At 36.4% G+C, this 24747-nt stretch overlaps 1 protein-coding gene across 1 annotated transcript in view; it reads right to left on the reverse strand.

Moving 5' to 3' along the window:
- The window catches only part of PKD1L3 (polycystin 1 like 3, transient receptor potential channel interacting), a 65246-nt gene extending 40996 nt beyond the window's left edge, over window positions 1-24250 (reverse strand). The window contains exons 1-11 of the mRNA XM_074212554.1: window positions 23956-24250; window positions 20992-21126; window positions 15223-15342; window positions 13656-13699; window positions 9568-9825; window positions 6556-6687; window positions 4756-4932; window positions 4107-4234; window positions 3890-4016; window positions 2450-2578; window positions 1710-1941 (exon numbers count right to left, since the gene is read on the reverse strand). Of these exons, the coding sequence (XP_074068655.1) occupies window positions 1710-1941; window positions 2450-2578; window positions 3890-4016; window positions 4107-4234; window positions 4756-4932; window positions 6556-6687; window positions 9568-9825; window positions 13656-13699; window positions 15223-15342; window positions 20992-21126; window positions 23956-24250 (1777 nt within the window). The remainder of the gene's footprint in view (window positions 1-1709; window positions 1942-2449; window positions 2579-3889; window positions 4017-4106; window positions 4235-4755; window positions 4933-6555; window positions 6688-9567; window positions 9826-13655; window positions 13700-15222; window positions 15343-20991; window positions 21127-23955) is intronic.
- Between the last annotated feature and the right edge of the window lie 497 nt (window positions 24251-24747).

Genomic DNA, 24747 nt, shown 5'->3' on the forward strand with positions numbered 1-24747 from the left:
TGAATTTTGCCTTTGGACATTTACTAGCTGGGTGACCCTGGGCAATTCCATTGATCACAGTTTCCTCATCTGATAAATGGGGATAATAATAGCACCTGCCTTCCAGGTTTGTTGTGAGGGTCAAAATGAGATAATAATTGTAAAGTCCCTGGAGCAGAATATGCACAATATATTTGTTAGTTATTATTATTAATGTCTGTGACAGGAAACTATATCAGTGCTTTCAGAAAATAATCACTATGGGAATGTTGGATTAATAGGCATACAAGGATGGTATATTAGGGAAATAATTGGTATAATCATATAATAATAAGATTAAGAAAAACATTTATTTCAAAAGATAGAGAAGGGGCAGCTAGGTGGCACAGTGGGTAAGAGCACCGGCCCTGGAGTCAGGAGTACCTGAGTTCAAATATGACCTCAGATACTTAATAATTACCTAGCTGTGTGGCCTTGGGCAAGCCACTTAACCCCATTTGCCTTGCAAAAACCTAAAAAAAAAATACAAAAGATATTGAAAAAGTCTTTGGTAAGAGACAACACTCATTGATAATAAAATTTTTAAAAATCATACCTACTGGAAGAGCTTTTTTTAATATTCCTAAAAGCATATGTAAAACCAAGAATTAACATTGTTTGCACTAAACACTAGAAATTTTCTCAATGCAAAGTGGTGAAGCCAAAGAAGTCTTTTCTTTCCACTATTATTTGACATAATTCTAGAAATGTTTATCATAGCAATAAGACCAAATAAAATGAAAAGTATAAACATAGACAAAGAGAAATTGTCCACATATGCAGATGACATGATGTTCAACTTAGAAAACTCTTATGAATCAGCAAAGAAATTAACTGAGATGATTTAATAGCTTTACTTTGGTAATAGAATACAACAAAAATCCACATATTTTTATAAGAATTAGCAAAAAATAGAAAGAAAATAGTATAAGAGTGTGAGGAATATATGGGGGTATTTGGGTTCCACAAGAATGTGAAGGGAGATTGTTAGTTTACATTACAAACTGGGGTCTGCCTGAATTGGTGCCTATGGGCAGGTATGTGAGTAAAAGACAAAAGGCTTAGTCTCAATCTTATCAAAAAAGATCAGGTCTTCCCCATCTAGTTCTGAATTAACCTAGGTTCTGTGTCCTTTGCATGCTCAAGGAGGTAGCTGTTCTTGCTCATTAGAGTAATGAGCAGGTTAGGGAAAATGTATGGAGGTGAATGTATCAATTAGATTGTGATCCCAGCTAATGATTGACATGAAGCGGGAGGACTTTCAAAGTGCATATGAGACTTAGCATTTACAGATTTCGGTGCCCCTCTCCCCTTAAAAGAGAGGTGGTTTGTCTTTGCAAAGATGTATTAATAAATGACCATTTTAATCACTCTGGACTAAGTATTCTTGAGCCATTTATAATAAAAAGATACTCCATTAAAATAACTAGGTATGCATAAATATCTAGGAGTTCATTTACCACGATGGGTGTAAGATTTATTTAAGTCCAACTATAAAATATTCTTTTAAAGGAGACTATCTATTATAGAGATAATCGCTTTTATAACTAGGCTATGCCAATATATATTGATATAATAGTCCCTATATTACTTTATAGATTTAATGAAATATCAAGTGTTTCATAGATGGCCTCTGAAGTTCTTTCCAATTCTGAAACTCTTGAATTATAATATAATTGATTGGATTTTACCTTTCTCCCAAATCTGTTCCTTCGGGAGGGTGATGTTTAGATGAAAATGAGTAATATTAGGTTGATACTGGAAGCCAAGATAGAGTGTGATAGAAAGAGAATTTTCAGGCTCTACTGAGACTATCAGAGATTCTTCAAGGGAAGTGATGTTTACTGTGATCACAAAGCAGTCTGTACTCAAGTTGAAGCTGGTGGGATAGGTTTCTATGTTGCTATCTCTCCAGAGTGTTATCTAGAAAAAGAAAAGATGCATTGTCTTCAGGATTTGAGGCTGTTCATCAATGCCCTGGAGTCATTTTCAATTCAGTTTATAAATGTAATAAAAAAATCTTTGCTTCATTTCTCACTTCAATACTTATCGGACATCAATGTCATAAGACTCAAGAATCTTAAGGAATAAGTGTCCCATTATCCAGTAAAACATCTTAGAATAAGAACTGTTGAATTGGTTACCCATATAGATCTGTCTAAGTACCATAAGCCATGAACTTAAAAAAACAAAAACCAACCCGACTTTCACAACAAGGAAGAGGATTAGGACCTAGAACCATGATGGACTTTGAGTCTTGAGGTTTTCTTCTCCTCTAAGGAACTACCTCTTTTTTGTGTGAACCTCCCTAATAAGAATGTAAATAACAAAACAAGGTAATTGCCATTCAATTAGAACTATTTCTTTGTTAAGTGGTTAAGTCCCTTTAACCTCTTCCACTATTGCCTGGGGTCTGACTCTCAATCTGTACCTCTGCATTTTCCAACAGGTCTTGAATTAGAAGAGATTCATAATTAGAGGTGAGTAATACATTTCCAATACTTCCCACAATATCCTGCTTATCAAAATACTTGAAGGGATTAAAAGCCAATCCAGTAACCTAAAGACAAAAAGATCATTGTTATAACCTCAGTAGAGGGCATATTAGGTATCAAAAGTTAGATTAAAGGTTGAGGGGATTTATAGTATTTTCTTCTGAAATTAAATACAAACATCTCTTTGTTACACAGAAACAAATGAAAATGAAAATTAATAAAAGATGAGTCACACTCTTGTGACTCCCATAATCTTGTCACCTGGAGATTTACCTTTTTGCTGAATGGTATAATTGCTCTCTAGGGTAAGGACAAATGATGTGACTAAAGTTGATTAAGAAACATTCAGAAATAAATTCTATCTACTGATATGATCGCATGCTGGGTCAACCATTATTCAGGTTTTTCTCAATTTTTGTACATTTAACTTAGAATGGGTAGAGCCATAACTACTTGCACTCAGGATGAATTCATTTGAGGATAGCGTTGGCTTTGGACCTTTGATTCCCTTAAATTTTAGGAGGTAATCTTAGAATCTGGAAGGCAGGAAGCCTGGTGGTATAAGACAGACTTGGAAGAGAAGTGAAAGTGCAAGGAAATCTTGAGGGTGATAAGCCCTGGGCTGGGTCAGTGCAAAGTGAGAGGACTAAAAGCCGGATCTTAGATTTGGCATGCTAGGGCAAAATCCCAGTCACCCTAACCTAGCTATGGTTCTGAATAGAGGATCTGTTTGTTGTTTAGTCATTTCATGACCCCATTTGGGGTTCTCTTGGCAAAGATATTGGAGTGATTTGCCATTTCCTTCTCCAGTTCATTTTTACAGATGAGGAAACTGAGACAAAAAGGGTTCAGTGACTTTCCCAGAGTCGTGCAGCTAGTAAATGTCTGAAGCCAGATTTGAACTCAGGAAGATGATTCTTACTGAATAGAAATTTTAGAGGAATACATGTTGAAATCATTCAAATCATGACAGAATATAGATAAGTATGGGAACTAGACATGTGGTTTCATGATGGGCAATTCTTGGATATATAACTCATTCTACCAATGCATACTACTGAATATTGAGAAGTCAAGGGCTTTGCTCTAAGGTCACACAGAGGTAGGCTTTGAATGCAACTCTTCATGACTCTGAGATTGTCCCACTATTGATCCCTTGTTGTCAAGTCTACCTCTTACAAAGCACAAGCCTTCAGTTAAATTCAGAAGCTTGTGGCATATAAATATGTCTGCTACTGTACAGTTCCACAGATTTGTGTTTATAAGAACACTTACTGCTCTGATCATTATTTGTAATAACAATGTCACATTTATAGAGTACGTTACCCCCGGCCATCAGAACTGATGGTTTTGTTCAGGAACAACTTCACACTCACTTGAATGTTTACACTTTGGTGTTTACTCAGGAGACTGTCCAAAGTAGAGGTTGATGGAAAGACTAAATGTATAGGTGCTGGATACCCAAGAGTATAGGAGCTCGAAGACAAAGTTGATATATTTTGGCTAAGGGGAAGAAAAGGAAGATGGAATAATTTTTTTTTCTGAAAACCAGAGCTCTAAAGGAAGATTCCCCCACCCTCCCTTTTCCATTACCTTCTTAGCATCATAGTGACAAGAGAAGAAGTCACTATCATTGAAGACTCAGAAGGTTGGCTGTCCTGAAGGAGGGTCTCCTGTATCTTCCCCAGGGCAATCAAAGATGTCTCCAACATGTCTTCCATCTAAATTTGAAGGAAATTATCCCCCGCCTTTTGTCCCATCCTTCTCTGTACCTCAACCCCAGCAGTGCAAGACAGAAGTGATGGAGGGAAAACCAATTCTCAAGCAAAGAAGATCAGAAAGGTACATTTGGGTCATATGACTTCATAGAAGAGACCCTCGGCTTGACTAAAGATAGATCAACCAAGCAAGAGATAATAAAGAAAATGTCTCTTTGCCCTATTGCCAAGGCTTATCTTAGAAATATCATGAGGGAGAATATTTCATTGTCTATGAAAAAAGATATTTGTTCTCCTAAACTGCTCATTTTCTGGGAATGGGATTCCAGTGGTCTTAAGAAGAGTAGTATTGATGAATGGTTGGGGTGTGGGACCCTGGAAGCTTTCGGTGTGTAGTTTCTATAGTAATGATTCTCATGATAGAATTGTTCTGAAACCCTTGAGGAAAGATGAATGGCCCCAGGACCTCCAGAGAGTACAAAGAATTGATATTCAGACCCAGAAGCTAAAGATTCTCCTCCTACCTGTATCCTTTCCTGCTGGATCTCAGACACACTCATTCCAGGAGCTTCCATTTCCTTATTGAAGGAGTTAGAGAGGCAGAGGGTTACTGGAGCTTTCAAACTGAAAGAATTCTCACTTGGAGACTGGACCTTCAGCATCTGCTCACTCAGGTAAAGAAGGGAATTGCTGGCATTGGTCTGGAAATATTAAAACACGAACAAACAAATACAAACACATAGCATCCCTGAGCTTTTTTGTAATGGGCTTGTGCTTTTTTCTGTGCTTTTTCTCTAGGGGGGAAAAAAGTACAAATACTTTAGGAATTCCACACAGATCTTAAGGCTAAAATTCTCTGATATTCCAATGAATATAAATAATGTTATAATTTGATAGAAACACCAAAATCCCATTTTATATTCTTTAATAGGAAGAGTTATTGTAGTTCAAAAGTCCTAGATCAACCTTTGAGGGCTAGCAGTATACAATGCTGAATGTAACAGAAAGAAAGGAATCCAAAGAAAATTAACACTGTTGATGGAGCTGGCAGAGGAAATGAGTGGGCTACATGCATTTTTTTTTATCAGGGAAGGGAGAAAATGGATGTTTGTTATCTGAAAAAAAATTAGTTTAATTAAAAAAAAAGAAATGAATGGCCTAATAAATGGATTCATAGTCTAAAAGAAGCCATGACAGGCTTAAACAAGATTAGGTAGTAGACAAAAAGAAATAGAATACACTCTTCTCCTTTCTCCTCCTTCCTATTATTTTTTTTTCTTCTGCAGAAGAATTGATTTAAAATCAAATAGATAAATATTTGTTGGGCTTCTATAATTAGCAAAGCATTAAGAATAATAGATAACAATTGCATGTTGGAAGAATAAAAATCATTCTCCTAAAGGGTCAAAGGATGTGAACTGTTCCCCGAGGAAGAAATACAAGTTATAAATAACCATACTAAAAGTGCCTTAAGTTAATTAATGATTAGACAAATAATTAGATATTGCTATAAAAGCAATTTTTGAATGACTTCAGAAATCCAATCAACACAAAGACAATCATGATCCAGAGGCCTCAGACACCTCCTCAAAAAATGAGGATGGGGGTGGCTAGGTGGCGCAGTGGATAGGGCACTGGCCCTGAAGTCAGGAGTACCTGAGTTCATATCCAGCCTCAGACATTTAATAATTACCTAGCTGTGTGGCCTTGGGCAAGCCACTTAACCCCATTTGCCTTGCAAAAACCTAAAAAAAATAAAATAAAATGAAATGAGGATGGTGTACATTGAGATAAGTATATGGCCAATGAACCTATTTATTTTTTTGGTGATACATATTTGTAATAGGAGTTTTTTTTTTTTGTTGTATTCAATGTATGTGAGTGTGGTGGGGAGAGTTGGAGGTAGGAGATGGTGGAAGAGAAGGCAGATTTTCATTAATTAAAAAATAAAATAAATAACAATTTAAAAACTAAATAATGGTTACTCTTTTGCAAATTTAATCTAGACAAAGTATAAGGAATGCTAAATTCAGTTTTTAACTACTTAAGATGACCTTTTATACCTCAATATTTTCCTTCAGTAATTCCATCTGTGCTTTTCTCCATGGAGAAATAAACCCATCTCTTCTTTCTTTTCCTGCCCTGAAATTTGTTTAATTGCTCTTTCCCATCATTATAAACAACAAGAACAACAACAAAACCAAACATTTTTTAAAAGTGCTTAAGCTGTCCACAGAGCACTGTGTGAGGCTCTGGAACAGCCCTTGGGTTGACTCTCACTTGACTTTAATCTATCTCTTGACCCTTTCAATTTATTCTCTTACCTGGACTGTGCTGGAAAACTGGGAAGCAAACTCCATCAGAAGCTGGAGGATCTCACAAGCTCTTTGCAGTTTTTGGATCAACTGAAAATCATGAACTGATCTGAAAAAGTCTCTCATTGCTTCATTGAGGACCTGCTAGGAAAAGCAGTGTTTAACAAACATCCCATGTGGTCCTCACAACCATTCTGGGAGGGAGGTGATATTATTATCCCTATTTTACAGTTAGGGAAACTGAGGCAAACAGTAGTTAAAATGACTTGTCCAGGGTCACACAGCTAATAAGTATCTGAGGCCAGATTTGGACTCAGGTCTTCTTTACTTCTGGGCCGGAGCTCTATCCACTCTCTAAGAATAAAGGACCTTACCAGAGGTAGTTCACTTCCATAGCACATGCAAATTATTGCATTTCAGTAATTTATTGGATGGTGATATTCTTGTTAATGCCATTCACTTTCTATTGTCACTTGTGCCCATGCTATAAGTTCTTGTCTTTTTCCAGGAGAGCTCCATCTGGTGAGTCGGCTGCTTGATTCTGACATGGAATAACTGGCGTTGTGACAGTCAGAACATGAGACATTTTGGACTGCATATGCAGCTGCAATGCTTCAAGCATCACTGGTGTATACACCATCCAGAAGTGGCACACTACAATACTGATCAACTCCCAGAAGCTTTTTAGGAGATGGCTACCTTTAGGGATCTCTTTCACAGAAGTTAAAAGATAAAAAAACCAAAGTTACAACAGAAAGGTATAATGATTGACCCAAGGTTTATATAAGTATGGGAATAAGAGCTACTTTCAAAAGTGGAGAAGGGAATTTATAGGGGAAAAAATCCTTTATATTTAGAGAATACATTTTAAATCTGTTAGACTTTGTCTGATTTTCTCAGGAAAAGATTTCTGAAATTTGATGTTCAGGGGATAAGTGCCTCAGTACCAGATGACAACGGGCAGGAAGATGATGGGAAAACATTGAGAAAATAGGACATGGCTTCAAAACTCAAGAGATTAACTTTAAATTGCTAATCTGACATTAGAGAAAACTCATTTCCCCTTTCTTTAATTGGAGAAGAATATTTTCTTTTTTAAAATATGATTTTAAATGGGCGGCTAGGTGGCGTAGTGGATAAAGCACTGGCCTTGGAGTCAGGAGGACCTGGGTTCAAATCCAGCCTCAGACACTTAATAATTACCTAGCTGTGTGGCCTTGGGCAAGCCACTTAACCCCATCTGCCTTGCAAAAAAAAATCTAAAAAAAATATATGATTTTAACTCATACATAAAAAATAACCGGGGCAGCTAGGTGGCACAGTGGATAGAGCACCAGCCTTGGAGTCAGGAGTACCTGGGTTCAAATCCAACCTCAGACACTTAATAATTACCTAGCTGTGTAGGCTTGGGCAAGCCACTTAACCCCATTGCCTTGAAAAAAAATCTAAAAAAAAAAAGAAAAAATAACCAAGTGAATACTAAATTCAAGCTATTTAAATTCTCTTCCTTTTTTGGTCAATGTACATATGCTTTTAGGTATTGGCAATTCGTGCTTACAAACTATGTTGTGTTGGGTTTTTTTTTCATGTATTATGTGAATCCCATTTTCTTTGTAATGAAATTGTCAATCTACTTGTCATATAAAAAACCCTTTTGGGGTTTTTGGGGGGTAGAGATACTGGAATGGAATACCACATCCTTCATCCTTCTCCAGCTCATCTTACTGATGAAGAAACTGAGACAAGCAAAGCCAAGTGACTTGCTCAGGGTCACTCAGCTAGAGTATGAGGTCAGATGTGAACTCAGGAAGATGAGTCTTCCTGACTCCAGGGTGGGAACTCTATCTACTGCACCACCTCTCTGCCCCATACCTCTGTCAAAGTCCATCATCCCATTGCATGATTAAATCTTTTGTTTAGCCATTCCCTTATTACCTTAGGATTGTTTTCAATTTTTCACTATTATCAATAGCATAGCTATGAGCATCTTTGTAAACAATTACTTTTTTTTACCCCCTTTGGGATATTTACTTAGTATATTCTCCTAAAATGGAATTATTATTTCAGAGTCCAATCAGTTTTATAGTCCTTGACAGATTACTCTCCTAAAAAGACACTGAAAAAATTGTTTTGATTAATATTTCTGTAGTTAGTATTAAGGTATACTTTTCATGTGTGATTATTTCCTTTGACCACTTAGGGACAAAATATGGGTTAGTAACATGTTTTAGTTATATAGATAAGATAGATATTTTAATAGTAAGACTTTATAACATTTGTCTTATTTTACTCATTTTATCATTTTCCTTTTAATATTTGTTTTAATATATTTTATGCCTTAAAAGTTTAATATTTCCTGCCCTGTCCTATCCACCTGCCTCCCTCTGGAACATCCATCAGTCTCTATGACCTTTTCACCCTGAAATATTAAAGGCTGAAATGTGGTAAAGAGACACTATAGAATTACTTTTCATATATATATTTTCAGAAAAAGAAATGGTCCCTTTACCAACTAATAGATAAAGTAATGTCCTACTTGGAGAGTAAGGGAGAACTCTCCAGAGCTACTATCCCCAGGATATTAGCAAAATACTAAGAATGTTCATTCTTTCCTTGTTTTCTCAGAATAACCAGGGGATAATAACAATAGCTGATATTTATACAGCCCTTTTGGCTACACAAAGCACTTTTTTTAGGTTTTTGCAAGGCAATAGGGTTCAGTGACTTACCCAAGGCTGCACAGCTAGGTAATTATTAAGTGTCTGAGGCTGGATTTGAACTCAGGTACTCCTGACTCCAGGGCCAGTGCTCTATTCACTTCATCACCTAGCCACCCAAGCACTTTATTTTCAATAGAGCTTTTAGAAATGAATTGATTCATCTCACTTCTCTGATGAAGAAAATGAAACATAGAGATGTATTTTGCTCTCAAATAATATCTGCCTATTTTGATGAAGAAGCAAACCCCAGTCTCTTTCCACTAAACCTTATTCCCCCTTTTACTTTTATTGGCATTTGTACCTGAGAAGATGTATTCTGAAATGATGCTTGAGAATCAGTTGTAAAAACATGCAGGTCTGGTGGTTCCTTGGGGGTTGCAGTTACTTCTGATACAAGCTTTTTAGAAGACATCACAGATAGAGGCTTGCTAAACTTTGTTGTCTTTGGGAGAGGTTTCCTGGCAGGTGAGGATACTGCCAATAGAATCTGCTCTGTGGTCTGAGGCATTACCGATGAAACTGTGATATTATTAAACATTTCTTGGCACAGGGTTTTTGACTAGAAGATATAAAGACAATGACAATAAATAAAAGGGAAATGAGAAATTTTATTTTATTCTTCCCTTCTTTTTTTGCAATATCAGAAATAAGATCTTTATAGTCAGCTTCAGCTAAGAGGCAATGTTATGTAACAGAGAGCATGTTGCACTTATAATTAGGAAATCCCACCTTTGACAATTCACTAACAGTGTGACTGTACCAATTACTTCCTCTCTGGGCCTCAGTTTCTTTATCTGTAAAATGGGAGGAGGTTTAAGAAATTAACTCTAGGGCTTAAATCTAGGATCCTATGATACATTGCACTTGGATATTCATTAAGGGTTTCTAGGTATGAGGCAAAGAAAAAAGTGCTATGAAACTTCTTAAAGAAAAAAGGGATTTTATTCTAACGGAGTTGCAAAGAATAATCAACAACTAAGGTTGTTTTTGAGCATAGATAGAATTAGAATCCAGAATTTTATAGCTTGGATGTCTAATTGAAATCTGTTTGCTTGGTTGATGGAACTTCCTTACATGGAGGAACCTGTTTCTGGGAAAGGGATTTTGACATGTGAGCCAGTGCCTTAGAGAGACTTGCATCGACATGTGGTGAATGGGATCCATTTTGGCTGTGGGGACATTCAAAACTCAATTCTTCCACCTTTCTTGTTCAGTCCATATTTAGTGACTTCTGTAATCTAGCAGATGATCACCATGTTGTAAAGAGACAATCTGTGGGTATTTCTCTCCTCTGAGGACATACGACATGAAGAAATGAGATTTGGTCCTTGGTCTTTATTTTTGCACCTTTCCAGGTGAAGGAGATTGGAGTCTCTGACCTTGTGAGTCTGAAGAGGGCATCCTGGCATCCTGCTGTTAGGATATGGATTCCCTGATCAGTGAATTATTGATGCCCTAAGGAGCAAGGAGTGACTTTTTTGTGAAATGATCTTTGGAATCCCAGTTCAGGGGCAACTGAGACAAGGACTCATCTAACAGAGATGCTGCTTTTCATATGAACTTGGTGGGATCTATGTCATATAAGAGTTGTGCTAAGAGTGACCTACTCTCACCAGAGAATGAAATCCTATAGTAGAGGAGAATCCATATGACCCTGAGATGTTGAGGAGAAGGATGGGTGGAAATGTGTGTATAATTGTCTTTCTGTATCATTTAAATAAATATCTCTTTGCAGAGAGAAGCCAATTGATGAAAAGTGGTTAAATGGAACTATGTTGCTAGTAATTGGCACTTAATGATGGGAGAGGTGGGGTGGAACACATCCAGTGAGCTAGGCACAGTAGAGAAAAGAAAACTATCAGGGTTACCTCTTGGAAATCTAAAGAGCAGATGGAGCAGGCCTTGCCAGTAGGTCAAGCTCTATTTTGAGACAGAAGAGACAGAATTTCAGACCTTACATCTAATCTAACCCAATGCATACCTGAGCAGGTATTTGGCAAAGTAAACTGAAATCCACAGAAGTGATTTTCCTGAGGTCACACAATAAATTAGTGGTGGATCCAAGATAAAAATTAGGGTTGCCTCCTAACTCTTGTCAAATATTCTTTTCATGAATGTTGTTTTTGTTGTTTATCCTTTGTTTTCTTTTTTTTTAGTTTTTTTTTTGTAAGGCAAACGGGGTTAAGTGGCTTGCCCAAGACCACACAGCTAGGTCATTATTAAGTGTCTGAGACCGGATTTGAACCCAGGTACTCCTGACTCCAGGGCCGGTGCTTTATCCACTATGCCACCTAGCCACCCCTGTCCTTTGTTTTCAAAGAAGACCATGATATCAGAAAAATGATATCATGACAAGCAAGTGAAGTATATTTAGCTCAATCACCTCACTTTTCCTCTGGAACCATCTGGATCCAGTGGCTAGATATGAATCAGGATGACTGGAGAGGGCCCTAGATGTGAGATAATCAGGGTTACGTGACTTGCCCAAGGTCATATAGCTAGAAAGTGTCAAGTGTCTGAGGTCAAATTTTAACTCAGGTTCTCCTGACTCCAAGGTTGATGCTCTATTCATAGCTGACCCCATTCTATGAATGAATGATTGGAGAAATGAATGAATCTCATATGAAATTCAGAAAGAATGAATTTGGCAAGAGACCAGTTGATTGTGTGACCCTAGGCAAGTCAAAACTTCTCAAAGTTCAGTTTCAGTGTCGGTTAGTCTCTGAGACTATGCAAAGATCATACAAAGATAATTTGTGACTTTATAAGAGGTTTCCTCAAACTTGTGAAATTATAGGTCCAAAACAAAGTAAAGAATGGAGTGTTTCAGCACCTGAACCATGAAGGGATGGTTCACAAGCTGGTTAGTTAATAGCATGGATAGACAAAGTCAGAACCTTTTTCTCCCCCCTTCAATCTTCCACTTTATTCTTCATTTGCATAAATAGTTCACTGAGAGCCATTTAAAAACAGGATTCTGAAAAGGGGTCCCTAGACTTACCTGACTGTTCCTCAAAAGAGTCTATAACACACAAAAAAAGCTCGATTGTCTCTGAGGTCCCTTCCCATTCTAGAGCTGTAATTTTAAGTAATGAGACTAACTGAGGTATATGAAAGCAAATTAATTTTTATAACCATTTCTTGTACATCTCGTCAGGCAACTTTTAAATTTTAAACCAGGGAAATAAGAATGATTAATTATGTATTTTTCATACTTGAATCTCCTTCATTAGAAGCAGCACAGCATAATGTACAACTTCATAGACTATATGAACTTTGTTGTTGTTATTCATTCACATCTGATTCTTCTTGACCTCATTTGGGGTTTTCTTGGCAAAGATACTGGAATGGTTTCCCATTTTCTTCTCCAGCTCATTTAACAGATGAAAAAACTGAGGCAAACAGGTTCAGTGACTTGTCTAGGTTCACAGAGCTAATAAGTGTTTGAGGCCAAATTTGAACACTTGAAAATGAGTCTTCCTGACTCTAGATGCAGTAACTCCATCCCCTGGGCCACCTAGCTGTCTACCTCTCTTTCTCTGTCTCTATTTAAAATTCATAGAATCTAGCTTAAGTATCTATGTATATAAATGAGTAGATAGACAGATAAATGTGTATGTATAAATTGATAGGTAAATATATATATACATATATACACATAATTATATAAATACATATTCGTTTATACACCCACATACAGATATTTCAATAGGTTTCCTTTGTTGTCCCTAGTATTTTGTTTTGGCATCTAAAAATATTCCTCTGAGAAGGGATCCATCTGCTTCTCAGTCTGCCAAAGGGATCTATCATACAAAGAGGGTTAAGAACCCCTGCTGCAGTGGAGAGAGCTGGCCTAGTTGCCTTGAAGACCTAAGTTGACTCCTGTGGTCTCTCTTATTCTGGCCAAGTCCTTCAACCACCCAGTACTGTAAGAAATTCTGGAAGTTTGTAAATTATGGAAAAAGTTTTCATCCAGAATGCCTCTATACCTGGGGTAGGGAACCTTTTTTTCTGCCAAAACTAAAGCTTGAAAATTAGCCTGCTATATTTTGTCAAACAGTCAAACCTAAAAAGCTCCTAGATTTATTGAATTTCAAGTCCTGCTTGCGGTTGTCTTGGCAGGGCCAGATCAAGTGATTTCACCAGTCTTTGACAACCTGCAGGCTGGACATTCCCTAACCCCAGCTCCATACCAATGAAATCATAAACTGGTCCCAATCCCTATCCTTAAGCCTTCTTTACAGGCAGAATATAATTGTGGGAGAATATAGTCATATCCATATAGAATAAAATACAGCTATTCCAGCATGATTATAGCAGAATTAATCTTCATAAGAAAGAGAGACTAGTGTCATTCCAGAGTACATACTAGAAGCATAAACCACTTACTTGAGAAATGTCAATGATCTGGTGACATCTGGATGAAAGATGATCTGTTAGAGGAAGAAAAAAAAAGAATTCAAGAATTCAAGAAGTCAAGGCTGTGGAAAGAAAAACCAGTTCTTCATTGAAAAAATCTAATCCAGGATCAAAATCACCTGGTTTCAGTACCTGAAACTATTGTTTCCCTCCTGACTGTCAAAAATCATCAAATCAACCCAGTATATATATATATATATATATATATATATAGATAGATAGATAGATATAGATATAGATATAGATATAGATATAGATATAGATATAGGTATAGATAGATATAGATATATAGATATATAGATAGATATACATATATATGTATCTATATACATATATATATGTAGTCATGAATCATTCACTATATTAATTGTCTATCATGGTTAAAAAGGGTCACTTTAAGGGAAATGCTTTTGATTTTACAATAGGTGAGTAAAGAGAGCTAGATAATGCTATCCATGTGGTATAGCAGAGAGGATGTTAAACTTAGGGTCATGAAGAATTGAGTTCAAATCTTGCCTCAGACACTTACTAGCTGTGTGACCCAAGGCAGGTCACTTAACCTTTGTCTATCTCGATTTCTTCACCTATAAATTAGGATGATTAATAGTAGCACCCACTTTCCAAGGGTTGTTGCAAAGATAAAATGAAAGAATATCTTTAAAGAGTTTGCAAATTTTGGAATACTGTTACTGGGTTCTTTTAAAGACAACCTCTATTCCCTGCCAATGTGAGATAGCCTCTATCTGCTTTGGTTTCTGCAATTGTTAAAAATATGGAAACTACCTCATAGGGTGGTTGTGAGAATCAATGAGAAGATATTTGTAAACACTTAGCACTGTGTCTGGCAAATAAATGCTTCTTGCTCTATATTATTTCATATATATATATATATATATATATATTATATATATATATATAAATTACCAGCTTACAAAAAAAGTTTTTGCTTTCTCATCCCTTATTTTTCAGCAGGATGGCATTGTTCTCAAGGAAGGTTATGAATATAAAGTCAAAGGACTGTATGAGTATGGTAAGGAATATTTAATGTGTTGTCAACATTTTTCCTAACATTTAGCTTAGATCTGATTTCTTTTGTGTCACGGGTTTCGGAGTCTGTCTTAATTCTTATGACTACAGAAATACTTTACTTTGCCCTTCTTGCCTGGGTACTTGAATTTAGATGACTAGAATTGTTGCTGAGGTTTGGAGCAATGCATTTCATTTGACCAGAGTGACTTTCAAAATAATACTTTTTGCTAGACTCATATATACAGTATGGGAAGATTAAGTGATAAAAGCATATTCCTCCTATTATTTGAACTTGAAGCATGATTCCAACAATTTGAAGGAAGAGAGCTATTTCATTTCCACTCTTTAAAATAATGAGATAATCACTGCCATGCCCTTCACTATTCTTTATCAAACCAGCAATGACAATGCAAGAGACTTATGCATTATTATAGAAATTCCTGTGTAAATTCTGATATCTGACATGCTGTAGGGAAGAAAGATTGGTTATGTAGGGAAAAACCAGTACCTGAGACAAACTCATTTCTCATCTTAGAAATTTCCCACTTTTTTTTCTTGATCACTGGGTTAAATGGGGCATTCTTTTCATTACTTTCATAGTTGTCATGTGGGTGGTCCTGAAAGGCATCTATTTGGAGTCCAAAGTAGAAAACAGATTATAGTAGCAATAGCTCTTGCAGTGAGAAAGTCTTTGAAAAATCATGGTCTTCACTAAAGTGATAACAGGAAAAAACACAAACAACAATTTTTTAATCTGGCTATCAGAGAACAATAACCTGAAAATGCAGAAGAAACTTATCCTATATTGCCCAAAGTCATACCTTACATTAAGATCCCATCACATTAGAAAGGGTAGCTTAGATCAACAGTCAGGAAAAAGAGAAGCAAATGGAATTCAGATAGATTAAAAGGAAATATTGAAAACAATTTATATTTAAGGGCAATTACCTATTTTTAAAAAAAAGCTCCTCTAGGAAAAATCATTGCTGACCTATAATATGATAGGGTTTTTTTTTAAATGATAGCATTTTGTTTTTTCCCACTCACATATATAGTTTTCAACATTCATTTTTGTAAAATTTTCTCCCTCCTACCAGTCTTTCTTCCTTCCCTAAGACAGCAAGCAATCTGATAAAGTTATACATGCATAATCATGTTAAACATATTTCCATATTAGTCATGTTATGAAAGAAGAATCAGAACAAAAGGAAAAAAAGAAAAAGAAAAAACAAATAGCAAATTTTTAAAAAAGTGAAACTAATATGCTTTGGCCTGCATATAGTTCTTTCTCTGGATGTGGATGCTATTTTCCATTACAAGTCTTTTAGAACTGTCTTCAATCCCAGAAGAGTTAAGGGCATCATAGTTAATCATCACACAATGTTGCTGTTGCTGTATATAAGTTCTCCTGGTTCTGCTCACTTTACTCAGCATCAGTTCATATAAGTCTCCAGGTTTTTCTAAAATCTTCCTGCTCATCATTTCTTAAACAATAGTATTCTGTTACATTTACTTGCCTCAATTTGTTCAGCCATTCTTCAATTGGTGGCCATCCCCTCAATTTCCAATTCTTTGCTACCACAAAAACAGCTACATGTAGGTTTTATAATAAGAAATTTTGCCTTTAAATTCTTTCTAGCTTCAGATATCATCACCATTTAGTATTAAACTACTAGTTATTTTCACAACAAAACTTTCATCAAAATTTGTTTCCTCACTAAAAATAAAATTCTCCCATATACTTAATATATATATATATATATATGCACACAGGTGATTTCACATATGTTTATATACACTAATTTCATCACACACACACACACACACACACACACACACACATATTTGTATGTAGCCTTAAGAACTAAGGTTCCAGTTTTTAAATTAGGAAGGATAAGCACTAAAATGAAGAAATCATGTTAGGTCCTATATCGGTGTTCTTATGCTTTTGTGTGTGTATCTATGGATAACAACTATGCCTTACAATTAAACCTGATTGCCTGGCATTCAGGGCCATTCCTGGCCATCTGGATTCATATCTGGCCACTGCACCCAGATGGCTCCAGAAGAGAAAATGAATTTGGTGTCTTAACACAGCACCCCCTCACTCAAATCCAATTCACAAGCTTGTCATGGCATTGCCTCCTGACATCCTGGTTTTTTGAAGGATAAGTATCATCACCTGGAAATGGTAAGGTCCTCAATAGTAAGGTAATCAATGGTAAGGTCCTCCATATGTGCTTGTTTGTGAATGGCATTATTCTGATTTCATCGCCCCAAGATACTATAGAATTTCCTGGAACAAATCAGAAATCAAACAAAGGAGTTTGGTCTATTCTTCCATATACTAAAGACCAAGTAGATAAAGAATGTCTTCTGCCCAGATGTCAACACAAATTTAATATGTGTATATATAATATATGTATATAATATATACACACATGCACACACAATCCTACTCCACAATTAACACTAAATGTAAATGTATTTGAACTCAGGAAGAATTTAAAGGCAAAATATTATTTTGTAAATCCTAACATTTTGGAGATCAATATTGATTTTTCCAAGAGAGGATTTCACACAATTACTTGCTCCTATCACTGATATTTCCATTTGAAGGTGTCTGTCTATCATTTGCTTCTCTTTTCTTCTATTCATTATATTTTTGAGATCTTAGTGTAGTATAGGGTATTGTGACTTCAGGCAACATCAGAGGAGATTCTTTGTGGCAATTTGCATAGATTGTGGAAATACCTAGGGATTTGTGCCAAGAATGGAGAGCTAAGCTAGAGTAGCTGTGATCTTTATTGTTTTCTTTTTAAATTGATGCCTCTCAAAAAAGAAAAACTGATACCTCACAGTCATTTCTAGATATAATTTCCTTTTAGCAAAGAAAAATATTTGAGTAAAATAATTGAGAAAGCAACTTTCACAACTGGTATGTCAGCATTCTAGATCCATTGTCCCCCATCTTTCCTCTCTCCTCTAGAATCAAGGTTGTTCATTATAACCAATCTGACTTTAGATGCCCTTAAGTACTGTGGTCATTGTGAACATTGTCCTTTTGGTGTTGCTTTCTTCTTTCTGTGTCTTTTCACAGGTCTTCCTGTATTTTCCTGAATTCCTCATATTCATCATATGTTAATGTCCAGTATTATTCTATATTCGGGATGCAATACTTTTTTTTTTTAGGTTTTTGCAAGGCAAATGGGGTTAAGTGGCTTGCCCAAAGCCACACAGCTAGGTAATTATTAAGTGTCTGAGGCCGAATTTGAACCCAGGTACTCCTGACTCCAGGGCTGGTGCTTTATCCATTGCGCCACCTAGCCGCCCCGATGCAATATTGCCATATTTCAGTCACTCCACTAAATAATAGCCACCTCCTTTGTTTCCACCTGTTTTGCTGCCACAAAGAAAGCTGCTCTGGGTACTATGAATAGATATGTCTTTATTGCCTTAGTAATATGAGCTCTGGGTCAAAGAATATGAAGAGTTCATTGACCTTTGTTTTGCAGTAAAATCAGATAATACATGTAATGTACTTTATAAATTTAAATCACTATATAAATTCCAGCTGTTATTATTATTATTAATTTTATTGTCTAAAGAGAACTTTCTCCTTATTAATTTCTCTACTTGTGACCTTCATAAAATCCCCTTGCATCCTCTTTGTGAGCTCTCCACATTGATCTTGCCATCTCTCTGATCTTTAATCTCTTTTAAAATTTTTTTTTAATTTTTTTAGGTTTTTGCAAGGCAATGGGGTTAAGTGGCTTGCCCAAGACCACACAGCTAGGTAATTATTAAGTGTCTGAGGCCGGATTTGAACTCAGGTACTCCTGACTCCACGGTCAGTGCTCTATCCATTATACCACCCAGTCACCCCTTTAATCTCTTTTTATTCACTGGTTCTTCTGATGCCATCAGACATTTCCATATCTTCCTTATCCTAAAAAAACAAAACAAAACAAAAAACACAAAACAAAACAAACTCTTTTACTTGACCCTACCATCTCCTCTTGCAAATGTCCTATATCTCGTCTCCATTTCACAGTTTAAACTCTTAGAAAGAGAGATCCATTCAATATGGACCTATGCTTAGCATGGTTATACATGTGGAGTCTATATTAGATTGCTTTCTGTCAGAGAGAGGGGAGAGAGAAGGGAGGGAGGGGAGCGGGAAGGGAGGGAGAGAGAACAATGTAAAACTCAAAACCCTGCCCAAAAAATGATTGGTGAAAAATATGTTGCATATAGTTGGAAAAAATAAATCAAATATTGAAATTAAAAAGAGCTAGCTAGGGACGGCTAGGTGGAGTAGTGGATAAAGCCTGGAGTCAGGAGTACCTGGGTTCAAATCCGGTCTCAGACACTTAATAATTACCTAGCTGTGTGGCCTTGGGCAAGCTACTTAACCCCATTTGCCTTGCAAAAAGAAAACCTAAAAAAAAAAAGAGCTAGCTATACTTCTTGTTTGTACTTCATTATTATCCATTCATTTCTCAGACTTTTGCTTTTTGGGTGCTAAGCCCATCACTTTACTGAAATAACCTTCTTTAAGATTACCAATGTTTTCTTAATTGCTAAATTCAATAGCCTTTTCACAATCTTCACTTATTTTGATCTTTCTATAGTTTTTGACATTGTTGAACTTCACCTATTAGATACTTTTTCCTTTCTGATTTTGATGGCATTGTTCTTTCCGGTTTCTCTTCTTAACTGACTGCTCCTCATTTTCTTTAGTGGAATTCATAATCCACTTTCTATCTCCTGTATGTTAGTGTAAGCCGTGTCTGTCTTGGATCATCTCACTATAATGCTGTTATTGTATTTTTGCCCAGGATTTCAATGATTATCTCTCTGCTGCTGACTTTCAATTTATATATTCATTCTTCGTCTCTCTACTGTCTCTGGAACATCTTCACCTGGGCAGTCAATAAGCATCTCAAACTCAACATATACTAATTGGACTCATGTTTTCCTCTTAAACTTTATTCCTTCTCCTAACATCTATGCCTTTGAATTCTCAGATCCAAGTTCAGGGTCAGTCTGAAGCATCTGCTATAGGTCAAACTCTATGCTAAAGATGATGGGTGCAGAGAAAGGCAAAGGCACAGCCTCTTCCATTAAGTAGCTCACAGCAGGAGACAACATTCAAACATCTATTTGGGGGCATCTAGGTGGCACAGTGGATAGAGCACTGGCCCTGGAGTCAGGAGGATCTGAGTTCAAATGTGACCTTAGACACTTAATTCCTAGCTGTGTGACCATGGGCAAGTCATTTAATCCTGTTGTCCCCAAAACCCCCAAACAAGACTCAAGTGCAAAGAAGATGTTTGTGTGTGCATACATGTATTTTTGTTATAAATACATATATATATAATATAAATACATATGTGCATATATAATAGAAATACACATGTGCATATATAATGGATGTAATCTCATTAAGTTATATACATATAACACAATGGATGTACAGAGGGAAGGCACTAAGATTAAAGAGGACTGAGAAAGGTTTCTTGCAGAAGGTGAAATTTTAGCTGATATCTGAAGGAAGCCAGGCAAGACAGGAGACAGAGCTAAGGGAGAACATTCCAGATGTGGAAGACAACGAAACACTCAAAGTCCAGAGGTGACACCAGCAAGGAGGCTGGTGTCTCTGGATAACACAGTATATGGAGGGGAGTAAGATATAAGAAGTCTGGAAGGTGAGAATGGACCAGGTCATGAAGGTCTATAAAAGTCAAAACAGTGGATTTTATATTTGATCTTGGAAGAACCAAGGAAACGGTAAAGAGCTAAATAGATATTTATCATATTGAATTTGCTTTCTTCACTCTTAGAAGTTCATGTAAATCTCATGTTTCTCTGAATTTCTCATATTCATCCTATACTATAATTTGCTCAGCCATTCAATGGGCACACACTGTTTCCCCTTTTTTGTACCATAAAGAGTACAACAATGAATATTTTGGTATATATGGATCTTTCTGTCTAGAAAATGATTTTTTTGTTCTGCTTTGTATAAGGAAATGTAAACTTTATATGTAAAGATTAAAATAAAAACTTCTGTATCCTACCCACTTGATTTATTCATACAAGACAGCTGATCTAGGTGATATTTTAAAATTCCATCAGTCTTAAAAAAAAACTCAAATTCTTACCTTCAGCCATTTCTCTCATCCCCTCTTTCTAGTGCTCACTTATAGTTTTTGATCTCTGGAATCACATTTTCCAATTTATATTTCTGACAATTTACAGATTCACCACTTACCATTCTGACAAATGAAAAAATGTTCTTTTGAACAAAGGTCCACTTTAGATGAAACTAAATTCAAATTTCTGGTCACATACATGCAGCTGTTGGAAGGGGAAAGCCCAGATCTTGTAAAGAGGTTGGTAGAGACTTCTGTGGAAGAGAGAGTAAGCAAGTCCAGATGATTATTCTTGTCAGTAGTCAATAAACAAATCTGCTATCTTCTGATCCAGTGGACTTTGTTTCACATTACTATTTTGATTTTATCACTTTCCTCATTTGCAAAATGGCAGGGAAGAAAAGGATGGACTAGCTGACCAATAATGCCCCTTCCAGTCCTAACTCTATTACCTAAAAAACATAGTTTTTGTCATGATTGTTTTTATTTTTTATTTTTATTTTTTTCAAGGCAATGGGGTTAAGTGGCTTGCCCAAGGCCACACAGCTGGGTAATTATTAAGTGTCTGGGGCCAGATTTGAACTCAGGTACTCCTGACTTCAGGGCTGGTGGTCAATCTACTGTGCCACCTAGCCGCCCCTACTGTGCCACCTAGCTGCCCCTACTGCACCACCTAGCTGCCCCTGTCATAAGACTTTAGAAATTAATTTCCCAAGGATGATAACAACATCTAATATTGTCTCTACATTCAGAATCACAAGATTAGAGGATCACAGAGTTGGCAGAAGCCTCAGAGACCTCTAGTGCAACCTAAATAAAATACCTGCTATAAATAACAATGCAGATATATCATCTACTATCTCCTTGAAGTGAGGTGGTGAGGCAGAAAATCTGAAGAAATCCATTCCACTTTTGGGTGACTCTAATTTCTAGGAACTCTTCCCTTTTGTCCAGCCTTAATACGTCTTTCTGCAACTTTTATTCCTCATGTCCAGTTCCTTCATCTGATCCTTATATGATATGATCACCAATATCTTCACCCCCTTCATCACAATTTCCTCTAACATAGTGTCCAAACCCAGTGCAATAATCCAGGTGTAGTCTGATTGAGAAAGAGTATTGTGGGACTATCACTTTCTTATTCTGGAAACTAGATTTCATTGACTTTTTGGGCAGGCATTGAGTTGACTCCTACTGGATTACCAATTCACAAATTAACTCTAGATTTCTTTAAACCGAAACTGTTGAGCTATTTCTCTCTGATTGTGTCCCTATTAAGTTGAATTTTTGCATCCAAGTGTAGTCTTTACATTCATTTGCATTCAATTTCTTCTTACTAGGTTCTGCCCATCATTCCAGTCAATAATCTTAGCATGCTAGCTCTTTGCACCATGTCATCTGGAAATTTGATAAATATGTTTCCATGTTTATTTATTCCTTTATCCAAGTCATTAATAAAACTATCAAATAGCACAGTGCCAAGGACAATCACTGGGGAATTAGAGACCTCTTTTCAAGATACTGATCCTTCAATCAAAGCCATGATTATTCAATGGTTATTGCATTAGTTCTGAAACCATCTACGAATATAATCATCCATCCCATTTCTTTCTATTTTCCTTACAAGATAAGTATGAAGTATTCTGTTAAATGTTTTATAAAAATCTGTGTTTTCCCTTTTTTTGAAATTGGAATACCATTTTTCATCAAGCCTGTGGCATCTTTTCTAACCATCTCCTCAATCTTCATCACCAATTTTCTCAGTGTCCTAGGATGTGATACTCCTGTCAGGAGGTTTTAAATCGAGGGTAGCTAGATACTCTCTCATACACCTGGAATTCCAGCTCCTGTTAAACATTGTTCTACCTTCTCAATCCAACAAGAAGAATTGATATATTAATTTCCTGAGTTGATATTAATTTTGACTTCTTTTTGCTGCCAAAGGGCAGTCACAGAGACCCTCATCTCTACTGAACTACATATTAGTTATTATTATTATTGTGACAGACTTAAACAACAATTAAAGAGATGAAGAAAAATCATCTTATCTAGGCCAGTACCTCTTATTTTATACATGGGAAACAGACTTGGAGGAGACTTAGCTGAGGTCACAGATGGGGTAGCAGCAGATAAGAGGTTCTCAGGCTCCAAGTGCTTTCCTCTTTTCTGTTCTAGGGGAACATCACAAATCACTTCACTTCATCCCTGTTAATCCTCTGACCTTTGAAATATTTTCCTTTCTAGAAGTGAGACCTAATTTGCAAATTTCCTAAAATGAAAGCAAGATTTTTCAGGAGATACATTTAACTCACAAGACTTCTCATCATCTAAGAGCTCAGATTTATGTTGTATGAGTCTCAAATCCTCTTAGGAAGGAAGCAGATCACCTTCCTGTCATTTTAGAGATGGGATAATTGGAGGCCAGAACAAAGAGTGACTGATTGATTATGAAGAAGTACATGGTACTTTTATTTTATCATAAAATTTGATCATATAATTTTTCTAGTAGGAAAAAATGTGTACAGATTAGAATTTATATGTGCTTCTTTCCCAAGTCTTGATTAATATGATTCTGGAAACTGTCTAGTTGATTAGAAAAGCTGATCATTTCTATAAACAGAACCAAAACCAGAGGCTGCTACATAGCTTATCTGATGCTTTTATCATGTTTGGGGAAGGGGTGGGGGCGGGTAGGAAGCAGGAGGAATTGTAAATGCAAGGAAAAAAACCAATGCTTTTTTTTTAATATGGAATATTTTATATATCTTGCACATTGGATCACAGAATCAGAGATTTAGGGCTGGACAAGCCCTCTGAACTCTGCTAATCTAATTCCCTCACTTTACAGATAAAGAAACAGAGGTCCAAGAGGTTTGAAGATTTGCTCAAAGTCACACAGATAGTCAACATCAGAGACAAGAAAGTAGGTTGAATTGAATTATTATCTCAATATTCAGAGAAATAAGAAGGATGAAGTGAAATAATTATACAAAGACCCTCAAAAACTCAATGGACAAAGTAGCATTAGGAGCATGGGATCAGAATACTAAGTAAAGGAGTCTTTGTGATCCTTGATACTTTACCTGGGGCACCTTTTTTCTTATGCTTTATCAATGGATCTGAATCTGTCCCAATCCACCACTTCTCTCCTTCTTCCAGGTAATCTTTAAGACGATCTTCAATTTCCAGGTTCCATGTTGACATCAGCTGACCCCCTTGTCTATGGCAATAATGCTCAGCTTCCCTGAATGAGCAGTAAATCCTGTTAAGTTGATAGCAGTCATTTTTCCTATGCTGCTTTTGGCAATTTAACCTTTCTCCTCTTAGAACATTTTGTCCAATGCAGAACCAAAGCCATATTCCTGTTTGGAACATCATCCTCCCGACCTAGAATCCAGAAGGGACTGGACTATTCTCTTTACCAACTATCTTGTCCTTTTAACATGCACCTGGTGCTTTTGTCATGCTTGGGGGGTGGGGAGAGGGGATTGTAGATAATACAAAGAGGAAACAAAAGCTTTTTTTTTAAATTTAAAGGATTGAGTTCCTCTTAGCTGAAGGGTAAATAAATGAAAATCACAAGTCCATGGACCTTTGAATACAGGCAACCTCACCTGTGTCTATATATCTGAATAATTGCCCTTGCTATGGATTAGACCATTATTTACTTAATATAGAGATGCACAAATAGGCCACCTGGACTATTTGTGCCTAACCTGTGGTAGAGCAATCTGAGCTTATATTGGTCTGATCAACCACAGGCAGACACACTGTAACTTGACTCTAACATATTGATGCCATTTTGGTCCTCTTCCATAATGAAGGACAACCACTAAATAAAAATTGTGTAGTCCTTGACCTGGAGGCTCCTTCCT

Source organism: Macrotis lagotis, chromosome 1 (assembly GCF_037893015.1).
Source record: "Macrotis lagotis isolate mMagLag1 chromosome 1, bilby.v1.9.chrom.fasta, whole genome shotgun sequence".
Classification (NCBI taxonomy): Eukaryota; Metazoa; Chordata; class Mammalia; order Peramelemorphia; family Peramelidae; genus Macrotis; species Macrotis lagotis.